Consider the following 13,830-nt stretch of genomic DNA (forward strand, 5'->3'; position numbering starts at 1 on the left):
GCTCAATAGGTCAAGAATCTACCTGCAATCCAGGAGACACAGGAGATGGAGGTTCAACCCCTGGGTTAGGAAGATGCCCTGGAGAAGGAAATGGCAACCCACTCTAGTATTCTTGCCTGAAAAATCCCATGGACAGAGGAATCTGGTGGGCTACAGTACATTAGGGTGCAAAGAGTCAGACATGACTGAGCAACTTGGCACAATACTGGGACAGAGTAGTTGTCTAAAGAATAGACACACAGATCAATGGAACAGAATAGAGTGCCTAGAATTAGACCCACACAAATATACTCAACTGATCATGTAACAAATAGATATTTATCACAATGGACAGTAACTAGTTTTGGGATGCCCTACATTCAAATCTTCCCAATAATGCTGATTAAGCACAATGTCCATTTTATTAACACCCAAAAATGATAAATCCTACTTTGTTTATACTTAAAGTATATCTATAATTAGAAGCATTGAAGTATGAATTGGAACAATTCAATAACTATGTAAAAGGTGGCAACTAACGGAACAACAATTTCACACAAGTACCAGAAAATCTTGCTTTCCCCAAATGTTAACAATAGTCAGAAAAGTAGTTAAAGAATATATTTTCTGAATTTGGTCTTCAAGTCTCAGCTTAATTGTTACTTTGGGAGGCCTTCTGTGACCCCTAGGGTAAGTTACACCCGTCTGTAGTATAACTAGACAGAACCCTATCAGTTCAGTTCAGTCCAGTCGCTCAGTCGTGTCCGATTCTTGCAACCCCATGGACTGCAGCACGCCAGGCCTCCCTATCCATCACCAACTCCTGGAGTTTACTCAAACTCATGTCCATTGAGTCTCTTTTGTAATCACTATGTTAATCATATTAAACTAATATAATTATATACAACTAACACAGTGATGTTAATGTGCATACACATTATAGACTGTACACTCCAGAAGGTCAAAGACCTTTTCTTATTCACTAAATCCTTGTGCAATGTCTTACACAAAGGAAATGCTCGATAAATATCTGTTGAATTTAACTGCATAAAACATGTGTTGTGAAGAAGAGCCATAAAAATTCAGTCATCAGAAACACTTATCAAAAAACTACAGAAACTTTATACATGTGTCTTTAAATGTCAGAGAAAAAGGTCCATTAAACCCATCAAAATTTTTTCATTAACTTACAAAATGGAAAGGGATTTTGTGAAAGAAAAAGTTATGTAAGAGAAATGGGAATAATCAAGATCATCCAGCCACAGCTCAGATCAGTAGTTATCAATCTCACTGCACAGTTTGCACTAGTTTAAATGGTAATGAGACTATTTCCCCAGAATCTTCTCATTTTATGAACAGCAAAACTAAGGCCAAACATTGAAGATAACAAAATCACTGCAGATGGTGATTGCAACCATGAAATTAAAAGACGCTTACTCCTTGGAAGGAAAGTTATGACCAACCTAGATAGCATATTGAAAAGCAGAGACATTACTTTGTCAACAAAGGTCGGTCTAGTCAAGGCTATGGCTTTTCCAGTGGTCATGTATGGATGTGAGAGTTGGACTGTGAAGAAACTGAGCACCAAAGAATTGATGCTTTTGAACCCTGGTGTTGGAGAAGACTCTTGAGAGTCCCTTGAACTGCAAGGAGATCCAACCAGTCCATCCTAAAGAAGATCAGTCCTGGGTGTTCATTGGAAGGACTGATGCTGAAGCTGAAACTCCAGTACTTTGGCCACCTCATGCGAAGAGTTGACTCATTGGAAAAGACCCTGATGCTGGGAGGGATTCGGGGCAGGAGGAGAAGGGGACAACAGAGGATGAGATGGCTGGATGGCATCACCGACTCAATGGACTTGAGTTTGGGTGAACTCCGGGAGCTGGTGATGGACAGGGAGGCCTGGCGTGCTGTAATCCATGGGGTCGCAAAGAGTCGGAAACGACTGAGTGACTGAACTGAACTGACCAAAATACTAGAGCAGATACTAGACTGGAGTAGATACTAGAACAGTAAATATTAGTTCCCTAGGGCAACTTACTCAGCTTTACTCGCTGGTAAAACAGAAACTAGGGTGCTTAAATGAAGTAAGAGTATGACATTACTTTGCAAACTGAATAGCATAATATAATGAACATTTTGTGGCTTGTATGTATTCTAAGATGCTTGTTGTAGAACTGAATTTTTGATGTTCAGTTCAGTCGCTCAGTCGTGTCCGACTCTTTGTGACCCCATGAATCGCAGCACACCAGGCCTCCCTGTCCATCACCAACTCCCAGAGTTCACTCAGACTCACATCCATCGAGTCAGTGATGCCCTCAGCCATCTCATCCTCTGTCGTCCCCTTCTCCTCCTGCCCCCAATCCTTCCCAGCATCAGGGTCTTTTCAAATGAGTCAACTCTTCACATGAGGTGGCCAAAGTATTGGAGTTTCAGCTTCAGCATCAGTCCTTCCAATCTTTCCCAGCATCAGGGTCTTTCACCTGATGTGAACAGCCGAGTCATTGGAAAAGTCCCTGATGCTGGGAAAGATTGAGGGCAGAAGAGGGCATCAGAGGATGAGATGGCTGGATGGCATCACCGATGCAATGGACATTAACTCAGGCAAACTTTGGGAGATGGTGAGGGACAGGGAGGCCTGGCGTTGTAGTCCTTGGGGTTGCAAAGAGTGGGACACGACATGGCAACTGAACAACAACACTGTTTTAGTACCTATGATTATTGAATACAATCGACATTAACACACACAGGATGTGCCAGCAACCTCCTGATGCATGACAATGGTTTGAAATATGCCTGCTAGGGCTGAACAGGCTTCCCTGGTGGCACAAACTGTAAAGAATCTGCCTGCAATGCAGGAGACATTCAATCTCTGGGAAGGGAAGACCTCCTGGAGAAGGAAAAAACAACCCACTCCAGTATTGTTGCCCGGAAAATCCCATGGACAGAGGAGTCTGGCCGGCTACAGTCCATGGTGTTACAAAGAGTCAGACACGACTGAGCGACTTACACACACACACACACACAGCTGAACAGGTGAGATCACCTATTAAATGAAAGATTTTTTTTTTTTCCCATTATGAATAAGTATGTACTGGGTGTTGTAATGCTTCTCAAACTTTAATATGCATACTTATCACCGGGGATCTTGTCAGAATTCAAATTATGGTTCAACAGATGGGGCTTGAGATTTCTAACAAGGTGCCAGGTGATGCTGTTGGTCTGCACTTTGAAAGTAAGGTACAAAAACGGTCCCCAGTCTTTCTGGCACCAGGGACTGTTTTCGTGGGAGACAAATTTTCCACTGAAGGAGGATGAGGATGGTTTCAGAACCACTGAAGAGCCATACGAGTACTGTGCGTCAGCTCCACCTCAGATCAAGAATTAGATTCCAGAGGTTGGGGACCCTTGATGTAGAATTTACTCTGGGAGTTCCCTGGTGGTCCGGTGATTAGGGTTCCGGATTTCACTGCCACGGACTTGGTTTGATCCCTGGTCAGGGAACTGAGATCCCGCAAGCCGCATGGGGCGGCCTAAAACAAACATATTTACCGAAACTAGCACTACTAGCTGGGAGAAAGAAATGGCAACCCACTCCACTGTTCTTGCCTAGAGAATTCCGTGGACAGAGGAGCCTGGTGGGCCGCTGTCAATGGGGTCGCACAGAGTCGGCCACGACTGAAGCGACTTAGCATGCATGCATGCATTGGAGAAGGAAATGGCAACCCACTCCAGTATTCTTGCCTGGAAAATCCCAGGTGGGATGCCTGGTGGGCTGCCGTCTATGGGGTCGCACAGAGTCGGACACGACTGAAGCGACTTAGCAGCAGCAGCACACTACTAGCTAATAAAACTTAACGTCCTTCCGTCTTCTATGACTCTGAAGTGATACACTGTCATTCCTACTCAACACACAAGACTAAGGCACGCAGAAATGAACTTTCCCTAGATCACAAAGCTGATTATGTGCGGAACCTGGATACGAACTTAGGCTCCGGACTCGGCAGGGCACTCTTAAAGCGCTCCACAGTATCGGGAAGTGATGGAAGTTGACAGGGAGATTCAGAATTCCACACCAGATGTAGTTACTAAGGTACCACTCTTCCAAAAGTACGGTCCCTGCTATCATTGTGCGTCTGGTTGTCAACGTTGAAGGGCAGAGGAAAGAGACCCTGAGTCTCCCTCTCAATAAGGCGCGGCTGCGGGGAAGGGACGACAGGTGCCTGAACCTTCTCGACTTCGGGATGGGCTCCTAGGGAAGATACTAGGGACCCTGCAGGTCCGCCCGCCGTCCGCAGATCGCCGGGAGGGGGCGGGGCCTGCGCCAGCTAAAGGTTCCGCGCGGGACGTACCACCGCGCGCCGGGGAAGGGGTTCCAGAGGCCGGGCCGGCGCTGCTGCCTCCGCGCCCCTAGCCGATACCACGGAACCCCTTCACCCGGCCCTCGGCCCCCTTGTGGAAATGGGACTCCGGGGTTCTCTTTCCCCACAGCCGCTTCCTTAAAGACTTCCTCCGGCCCCTCGGTCGAGTGGGAGGCCCCGGAAATGGGGGCCGAGCGGCACCTAGCCAGCCGCGGTGGAAGTGTCCAGTCGTTTACCAACTCCACCGCACCCCCACGCAAACGCACCCACTCCGGTGCCGCCGCCGCTGCCCTTACCAGCTCTTTGGGCGGCTTCTCCTGGGTTTTTCCAAACAGCCCCATGGCGAACTGACCTCGTCTCGCCCCTCCCGGCTTTCCGTTCCCCGCGCCGTGGCAGGTCACGGGCAGCCGCCTGGGCGGGGCCGCTGAGAGGCAAGGAGTCTGGGCGCCAGGAGCAGGGAGCGGCCGCGGGGAGCCTGGTGCGCATGCGCCGAACTCATGCGCAGACTCGGGGCGGAGGTTTTGTCAGAAAGGTTGACGCAATCGCGCACTTTCGGGGAGGGGACTTGTGGACCCAGGTGAGGAGCTAGGTGTGTTTTTCTGAGGCGTAGAGGTGATTCCTCCGAAGGATGCGAACTTACTGACTGAACCCGGTGATAACAGCTGCACCTGCTCACCTAAATCTGTATTTTGTTGTCCCGGAAGTCTGTTTTTTCAGTCGCTCAGTCGTGTCTGACTTTGTGACCCCAGGGACTGCAGCACGCCAGGCTTCCCTGTCCTTCACCATCTCCCGGACTTTGCTCAGACTCACGTCTGTTGAGTCGGGTGATGCCATCCAACCATCTCATCCACTGTCATCCGTTTCTCCTGCCCGCAGTCTTTCCCAGCAGCAGGGTCTTTTCCAAAGAGTCGAATCTTTACATCAGGTGGCGAAAGGATTGGAGCTTCACCTTCAGTCTTTCCGGTGAATATTCAGGGTTGATTTCCTTTAGGATTGACTGGTTTGATCTCCTTACTGTCCGGAAGTCTGTATCTCCGCCCAAGCAAGATACTTTTATAACCACTTTCCTAAGATTGTAAGCACCTCACATGCAGCGAGCCAGAAACGACCGCTTCCTCCCGCTAGAGCTGCTCCTCCCCTCTGTTGTCTCCACCATGGCCTAGTCACTAAAACCGGGGCATCATTCTTTCTCCCCTCTCCTTTCAAGTCCCAACAGTTGTAACTTTTCAATTTTTTAAGGAACTCCAGCCCTCCCCTTTCATCTCCAGTGTCACAGCTTTTGTTCAGGCCATGGCAATTTCCAACGGGGATAATTCCTACCTGCCTTGTGCCTGTGTGTATGCGTGTGTTTGTGTGGTCCTGCAGTCTGCATCGGAGAAGGCAATGGCACCCCACTCCAGTACTCTTGCCTGGAAAATCCCAGGGACGGCGGAGCCTGGTAGGCTGCAGTCCATGGGGTCGCGAAGAGTCGGACATGACTAAGCGACTTCACTCTCAATTTTCACTTTCATGCACTGGAGAAGGAAATGGCAACCCACTCCAGTGTTCTTGCCTGGAGAATCCCAGGGACGGTGGAGCCTGGTGGGCTGCCGTCTATGCACAGAGTCGGACACGACTGAAGTGACTTAGCAGCAGCAACAGTCTGCATAGACCGTGGGGGTGCTAAGTCACTTCAGTAATGTCTGACCCTTTGCGACCCTATGGACCATAACCTGCCAGGCTCCTCTGTCCGTGGGATTCTCCAGGCAAGAATACTGGAGTTGGTTGCCATGCCCTCCTCCAGGGGATCTTCCTGACTAAGGGATCAAATTCGGGTCTCTTATGTCTCCTGCATTGGTAGGCAGATTCTTTAACACTAGCACTACCTGGGAAGCCCACATAAACCATATAACCTTAATAAAATTCTCAAAGGACTCTGTGACTAGAAAGAAGTAGTTGCATTTTAGCTGGGCAATCTCTGAATCTACACTGGTGAGCTGCTGGTTATTCTCATTACCTTGTCTCATGATGGTGAAGAATCCACTTATTTACGACCTCAACCCCATACTCCCATCTCTGGTGGGACTGTAAAATGGTACAACCATTCTGAAAATACTTTGGCAGGTTCTTTAAATGATAAACATATATCTGCCTCATGCCATTTCCACTGCTAGTTATTTATCCAAGAGGAGGAAAAGCACATGTGATTACAAAGACTTGTACTGGCATCCTTATTTGTATTTGCTGAGAAATGGAAATAATCCAATGGTCCATCAACAAGTAAATGGATAAACCAGTTGTGGTAGATAATAAAAATAGAACAAACTTGATATCTGCGTCAACATAGATGAATCTCAAAATAGTTATGCTGAGTGAAAGAAGCCAGGAAATAAAGTACATTCTGTATGATTTCATTTCTATGACATTCTAGAAAATGCAAACTCTAGTGCTAGTAGATCAGTGGTTGCTAGGGGACAGGGGTTGTTTTTAAAAGAGGCAAGAAGGAGAGATTGCAAAGGGACGTAAAGGATATTTGGGGAGGTGATGGACATTATCTTGCTTGTGGCAACAGTATCACAGATATATGCTTTTGTTAAAAATTGGACACTTCACCATGGAACCAGCCTAAATGTCCATTAACAGATGAATGGATAAAGAAGATATTGTAGATATGGATAATACAATGGAGTATTACTGAGCCATAAAAAAGAATGAAATGATGCCATTTGTAGCAACATGGATGGACCTAGAGATTATTATACTAAGTGAAGTAAGTCAGACAGAAGAGGCCAAATACCATACAATATCACTTACGTGCTGAATCTAAAAAACAATCAAATGAACTTGTTTGTAAAATAAACAGTCTCACAGACATAGAAAACAAACTCATGGTTCCCACAAGGAAAGGAGGACGGGCAAGAGATACACACTGCTGTATATAAAACAACAGGACCTACTGTATAGCACACGGGACTATATTCAATATGTTGTAATAACCAAAAATGGAAAAGAATCTGAAAAAGATATATAACTGAATCACTTTCTGTACACCTGAAACTCACACACTGTGAATCAACTGTACTTCAGTAAAAACAGACACTTGAATTTGTACACTTTACATCAACATACTTCAATAATGTTCTAAAAAATAGCAGTACATGTTCATTGTAAAAAGTAGAACTTCCACACTCTCTCAGGGAAAAAGTTCTCAAATTATTTATAGTTATTTAAATAATTGGTGTGAATTCTTTGTGGCTTTTACTTTGGAGAATATGTTTTTAATATAGTTTTACTTCTTTGGGATCATATCCTACATACTGTTTTGCAATCTTGTTTTTAAAAAATTTTGCATAGATTTTCTTTGATGTTAATATCTAGAGCTAAGGGATTCCAAAGCAGGAATGTACTATTATTTATTTAACCATTTCCCTATCGTATAACGCAATGTGGTTTCCAATTTTCCCCTTTAACAATAGACACAGTTTAAAGCACAAGTTTTAAAGTACTAACTATATACTCTGTATAGGTTGCACAGTTTGAGCTACCAACAGTGTACTAGAGTTCTCTTTTCCCTAAATGCTCGCTGACAATGAATATTATGAATATTATTAATCACTTATATGTTTGCCAATTCAAGGGCATATTGTTTTAAATTTTCATTTATCTGATTACTAGTCTAGATGAGCATCTTTTTGTATGTTTTTTGGCTATTTGAATCTTTTTTGTGAATTGCCTCTTTGTATCCTTTGCCCATTTTCCATTGAATTGTCTCCCTTCCTTTTTTTTTTTGTTTCTGGTTTTTTTTAGTATGATGGAGCTCTCTGAAGATAAGAGATCTGTGGAAATGTTTTGAAGTCTCCTTCACCATACCCCTCTTCTTCTTTTTTTTTTTTTTTTTTTGAGCATGAACTATAAAGCGGCAATTTTTCAGGCGGGGGGACACTGGACTCCAGTTAGTCAATGATATTTACCAAATACTTATTATATATTAAGCACTCTATAGGCTCTAAGAAAACAACAATGAATGAAAAGAACCCCATACAATCTGATGAGAAGGACAAGTACTAAATAATGGTGATAAGTAAAATCAAGTGAATTACCACAAATGTGTAAAATTCTGACTATAGGAAGCACATGATGAATAGTGACCCTTCTCTGAGCCTATTTTGCTTTATTGTGCCTCACAGATACTGCTTTTTTTTTTTTTTTTTAACAGTTAGTTTGTGGCAACCTTGCATCACCAAGTCTCTTGGCACCATTTTTTCAATGACATTTGCTCACATTGTTTCTGTGTCACATTTTGGTAATTCTAGCAACATTTCAAACTTCTTCACTATTACTATATATTTGTTATGATCTGTGATCAGTGACCTTTGATGTTACTATTGCAAAAGTAATACAACTTATTGAAGCCTCAGATGATGGTTAGCCTTTTTTAGCAATAAAGTATTTTTTATATGTACATTTTTTAGACATAATGCCATTGCATATTTAATGGACTACAGTGTAGTGTAAACATAACTTTTATATACACTGGGAAACCAAAAAATTCATGTGACAAGCTTTCTTGCATTATTCGCTTTATCGAGGTGGTCTGGAATCAACTCGCAGTAACTCCAAGGTATGCCTGTATAAGCTGAGCCCTGATGGATGAGCAAGAGGAGAGATGAAGAGTTTCCAGTGCAAAAGAAACAGCATGTGCCTAGAGCCTTCCCAGTTACTGGATGGGGGTTTGGGATCACAAGCATTTCATTTACTAAACGCACTTGTCTAAAGTTGGTCATCGCCTCTTCACTCCCAATGCAAGGGCCCTGGTTTCAATCCCTGCTCAGTAAACTAGATCCTATATGCTGCATCTAGGAGTTCATGTGCTGCAACTAAAGACCCCATGTGCCACAACCAAGACCCAACAGAGCCAAAGAAATAAAAGTAAATAAAAATAAAGTTGGTCCTCAAGGACAGAGAGGTCAGAGTGTATAGGACATTTGATTTGGCGTGTGGCAGCCTATGGAAATACGCCACCCATAGCTACTGACAGAGCCTTAAAAATACATCAATACGGTTGCTACTCAGTGACTGGAAGGGCACTGTGCACCCTCCACACATTTTCAGAACTCCACTCTTACAGCAACATATACTCTCTATTTGTCTCCTGAAACTGCCTTGGCATTGGACAACCCTGTTAGCTCAGATGGTAAAGAATCTGCCTGCAATGCAGAAAACCTGGGTTCGATCCCTAGGTCGGGAAGATTTCCTGGAGAAGGGAATGGCTACCCCCTCCAGTATTCTTGCCTGGAGAATTCTATGGACAGACCGTGGAGTTGCAAAGAGTTGGACATGATTGAGTGACTAACACTTCAAACAGTGCTGTGGCTGTGGCTGTAATTTATCCTTCCTACACAGGCCTCAGGAAGCTTGCACCGGATCCTCCCACCTGCTGAGACTCACATCTGAGGGGGTGGGAAGAACTAAGTGAGCAGGCATTCTGGCTCTTTACTCCTGCCAAGCACCGCAAGTGTTTAACAGGATTGCACTCCCTTCCATATGTTCACACAGACATTTATTCACACACATTTTTAAGGTTTTATATGCACTCTCCTCCTGATCCCTGAAAAATATTATAAACAGATGTTCTGAAAGGTGTCTCAATGCCCAGTGCTTTAAAATTTCCCTAAATTTGAAATGACAAATAGAAAGTACTGTTTCCTTCCTTCCCCCAGTTTGCCCTTGCTTATTTCGGTAAGATTTCCTACCTTAGAGAGCTTCCTGGCTTACAACTGTTCCTCATACACCAGGTAGACAGTTTAATGAAATGCTTTGGGCAAGAAAGTCACAATCCAATTCCTAGGAGGAATGTTGACCTAATAAAAACAAGATATACCTTGTTTTATACAACAGATGGACTCTCAAAATTTTAGCTATAAACTGACCTTTGGGAAACTGAATTCCCTCCCATACCTTATGTAATAATTTTGGAGTGGATTTCTTAATTTCTGACTAACCTCCAGTGTGAGGGACTCCTGACCACAGTTTATGACTTGAGATAAGGCAAAGAGAAACTTTGAATCATCTCCTGCCCATTTCCAACCTTCCTCCACCAACCTTACAATGACTCTAGTATTAAGACTCCTATTTTAGGGCTTTCTTCAAGCTCAGACAGTAAAGAATCTGCCTGCAATGCAGGGGACCTGGGTTCGATCCCTGGGTTCAGAAGATCCCCTGAAGTAGGAAATGGCAACCCATTCTAGTATCGCCTGGAGAATCCCATGGACAGAGGAGCCTGGCAGGCTACAGTCCATAAGGTCACATACAGCTGGACATGACTGAGCAACTTTCATTAGATTCTACGAGGCTACTTTAACAAAGTATGACAAATCAGGTGGTTTAAACAAGATAAATTTATTCTTTCACAGTTCTGGGGCCAGAAATCCAAAAGCAAGGTATCAGTAGGGCCATTCAATAGGGCCATGCTCCATCTGAGACTCTGGGGAGGATCATTCCTTGCCCTTTTCCAGGTTCTGGTGATGGCCATCAAGCACTGGCTTTCCTCAGCTTGCCACTGCATCACTCCAATCTCTACCTCTGTTACTATGTAGTGTTTGTGTTAGTCAGCTTGGGGTGCCAAAACTAAATACCAAAGACTGGGTGGCTCAAACAACAGAAATTTATTTTCTAGTAATTCTAGAGGCTGAAAGTCCAAGATAAGTGCCAGCCTGGGGAGAGCACTCTTCCTGGCTTGGCCTTCTTGCTAGGATCTCACATGGTAGAGACATAGCCTTCTCTTATAAGAGTACTAATAACTATTGCCTTCTCTTATAAGAGTACTAATCTGTCATGAGGTCCCCACCTCAAGGCCTCATCTAAATCTAATCATCTCCCAAAGGACCCTTCTCCAAATACCATCACATAGGGGGTTAGGGCTCCAATGTATCATGGATTTGGGGAAGACACAATCCAGTCCACAGGGATACTCTCCTCTTTGTAAGCACAGCAGTCCTACTGTATGAAGGGTTCACCCTAATCCAGCATGACCTCATCTTAACTATATCTGCAATGACCCTATTTCCAAATAAGGTCACATTCTGAGGTACTAGGGGTTTAGAATGTCATCTTTTGAAGGGGCACAATTCAACTTCCAACAATCTTCACATATACACATGGGTCCTACACTTGAAAGAAGAAATAAAGTGATAGAGGGTGGAGGCAAACCGGTTAGCTGAATTCTTTAAACAACAACAACAAACCTCTATCCTCCATCGTGCCCCAAAGTAGGGGTAGTTCCCATTTGGGAAGGGTAAGTACATATCTGATGACTGGCTCTGGCTTGAAGCGAGTACCGTCCCTGGGAAATCACAGTAATCACTGCAGCCACCCTGTATTGCCCTCTAGAGCACCATTTCTATCACCAAATCTCCTCTCATGGGAGACTACATGCCTTTTCTTATTTCTCCACAGCACAGCAGGGACAAAGCCTGAACTTAAAAAAAAATCGAACGACAGGAAACTGTACTTATACTCTGTAATAACCTGTATGGGAAAAGAATCTTTAAAAGAGTAGATATATGTATACTTTGGCCACCTGATGCAAACAACTGACTCATTGGAAAAGACCCTGATGCTGGGAAAGATTAAAGACTGGAGAAGAAGGGGACAACAAAGGATGAGATGGTTGGATAGCATTACTGACTCTACGGACATGAGTTTGAGCAAGTTCCAGGAGTTGGTGATGGACAGGGAAGCCTGGTGTACTGCAGTCCATAGGGTCGCAAAGAGTTGAACACGACTGAACTGATATGTATATGTATAACTGACTCACTTTTATGTATAGCAGAAAGTGGCATTATAAATCAACTATACTCCAATAAAAAACTAAAAATAAAAGCAAAGCAGATCAAAAATATAACTGGACAAGTTCTCTTTTAAACCATAAGAAAAATCAAACTGAATTTTTAAGCAATACTTTACTAAGGTCTCCAAGAAACAGTATCAGAATCGGAAAGTGTGAGCATGCAGCTCACACATTCAACGTTTTGGGGACTGGAAATTCTGAAAAACTCACTGCAAACCACATAGTTTTCATAACATACAGCTGCACTATTTTATGTGCATGGTTGGTCTCAGAAAAATAAGGGAAATCAGTAATATCTGCCAATAACAGAAACCAAGAACCCTGTTTGTGTACTGCAAAAAGAGTATGACACAGACAGTAAGTGTTCAAATAAGTGTATGTCCTGTGCATTTGTACATATGTGTAAACCTACAGAATCACTACATAGATCAATATTTAAAACATTTCCAAATCTTAGAAGGCTCCATCATCCCTGTTTCTAGTCAACATCCCCAAAAGAGAACCATTAGTCTGATTTCTATCTCTATAGATTTAGTTTCAGCTCTTCTTGAACTTTGCGTAAATGGAATCAAATAGTACGCTTGATTTTAATGACTGGATAGAGGAACAGAAGGCAAGGCCTTTGGCAGGATAAAATGGTGAAGCAAAATTGAGACACCCCCCCACCCCGAAGCTAGGAGCCATGATGACCTTATCCTCAGTGAAAGAATAGGCTAGGAAAAAAGTCTTATCTGCTTGCAAAGGCAGCCAAGAAGGAAATGTTTTAGGCCACAGCTCTGAAGGAAAAATAAAAATAGAAGGCTTCCTTAAGAAAGCATCATTATAAATATGCCCTTATATGGATTTAAAGCCATACTATATTCTCACAGTGTTGGAAATCCCAAGCCTAGATATTAATTTAAACTGTTCTTTAGTGGACGGCATCATCAGTACCTGTCAGAACATTCTGAGCTCATTTTGAAAGAATATACCCCAAATTCAGGCACTGCAGTATTCCTACAGATTGTATGCTTAGTCATTCAGTCTTATGTCCAACTCTTTGTGATCCCATGGACTGTTGCCCACCATGCTCCTCTGTCCCTGTAATTTTCCAGGCAGGAATACTGGAGTGGGTTGCCATTTCCTACTCCAAGGGATCTTCCTGACCCAGGGATCAAACCTGTGTCTCATACATATTAAGATAAACAAAATTTTCCAAATGCAAATATGTGAGGCCAAGAGTAAATTTAAAAGAAATCATAATTATAGTCCAAAGCACATCAGATATTAGAATTCTCAAATGTAAAATAAAAATACTATACTTAAAATGTTCAAAGAAATGAAAGAGGGACTTAAAGAAACAAGAGACCATAAAAATGAAAAAAGAACCAAAGAATTTCTAGACGTAAGAAAATATAACAACAGAAATAAAAACCTTAGTCACTGAATAAACCTCAGTGAATGAATTAAACAGCAGATTACACATGGGCTACCACTCAACCATAAAAAGAATAAAATTTTGCCATTTGTGAAAACATGGATGGACTTGAAAGGTATTATGCTAAGTGAAATAAGCCAGACAGAGAAAGACAAATATTTTATGATCTCACTTATATGTGGAATCTAAAACACAAACAAATTAGTGAATATAACAAAAAAGAAGGCAGACTCACAGATATAGAG

At 43.1% G+C, this 13,830-nt stretch overlaps 1 protein-coding gene and 1 long non-coding RNA gene across 3 annotated transcripts in view; one reads left to right on the plus strand and one right to left on the minus strand.

Moving 5' to 3' along the window:
* CHMP3 (charged multivesicular body protein 3) overlaps window positions 1-5,018 on the minus strand; it is a 41,638-nt gene extending 36,620 nt beyond the window's left edge. Inside the window, exon 1 of one of the 2 annotated variants that reach the window (XM_086326610.1) lies at window positions 4,637-5,018. In XM_086326610.1, the coding sequence (XP_086182736.1) occupies window positions 4,637-4,826 (190 nt within the window). In that variant the 5' untranslated portion in view covers window positions 4,827-5,018. The remainder of the gene's footprint in view (window positions 1-4,636) is intronic. The other variant, XM_086326609.1, reaches the window with a different exon arrangement.
* Window positions 4,637-9,094, plus strand: LOC147363152 (uncharacterized). Its single transcript, XR_015136800.1, has 2 exons — window positions 4,637-5,303; window positions 8,909-9,094. It is a non-coding gene; the product is annotated as an uncharacterized LOC147363152 (long non-coding RNA).
* The last annotated feature ends 4,736 nt before the right edge of the window (window positions 9,095-13,830 follow it).

Source organism: Bos grunniens, chromosome 11 (assembly GCF_055505025.1).
Source record: "Bos grunniens cultivar Pamir isolate PY7600 chromosome 11, Bosgru_T2T1.0, whole genome shotgun sequence".
Classification (NCBI taxonomy): Eukaryota; Metazoa; Chordata; class Mammalia; order Artiodactyla; family Bovidae; genus Bos; species Bos grunniens.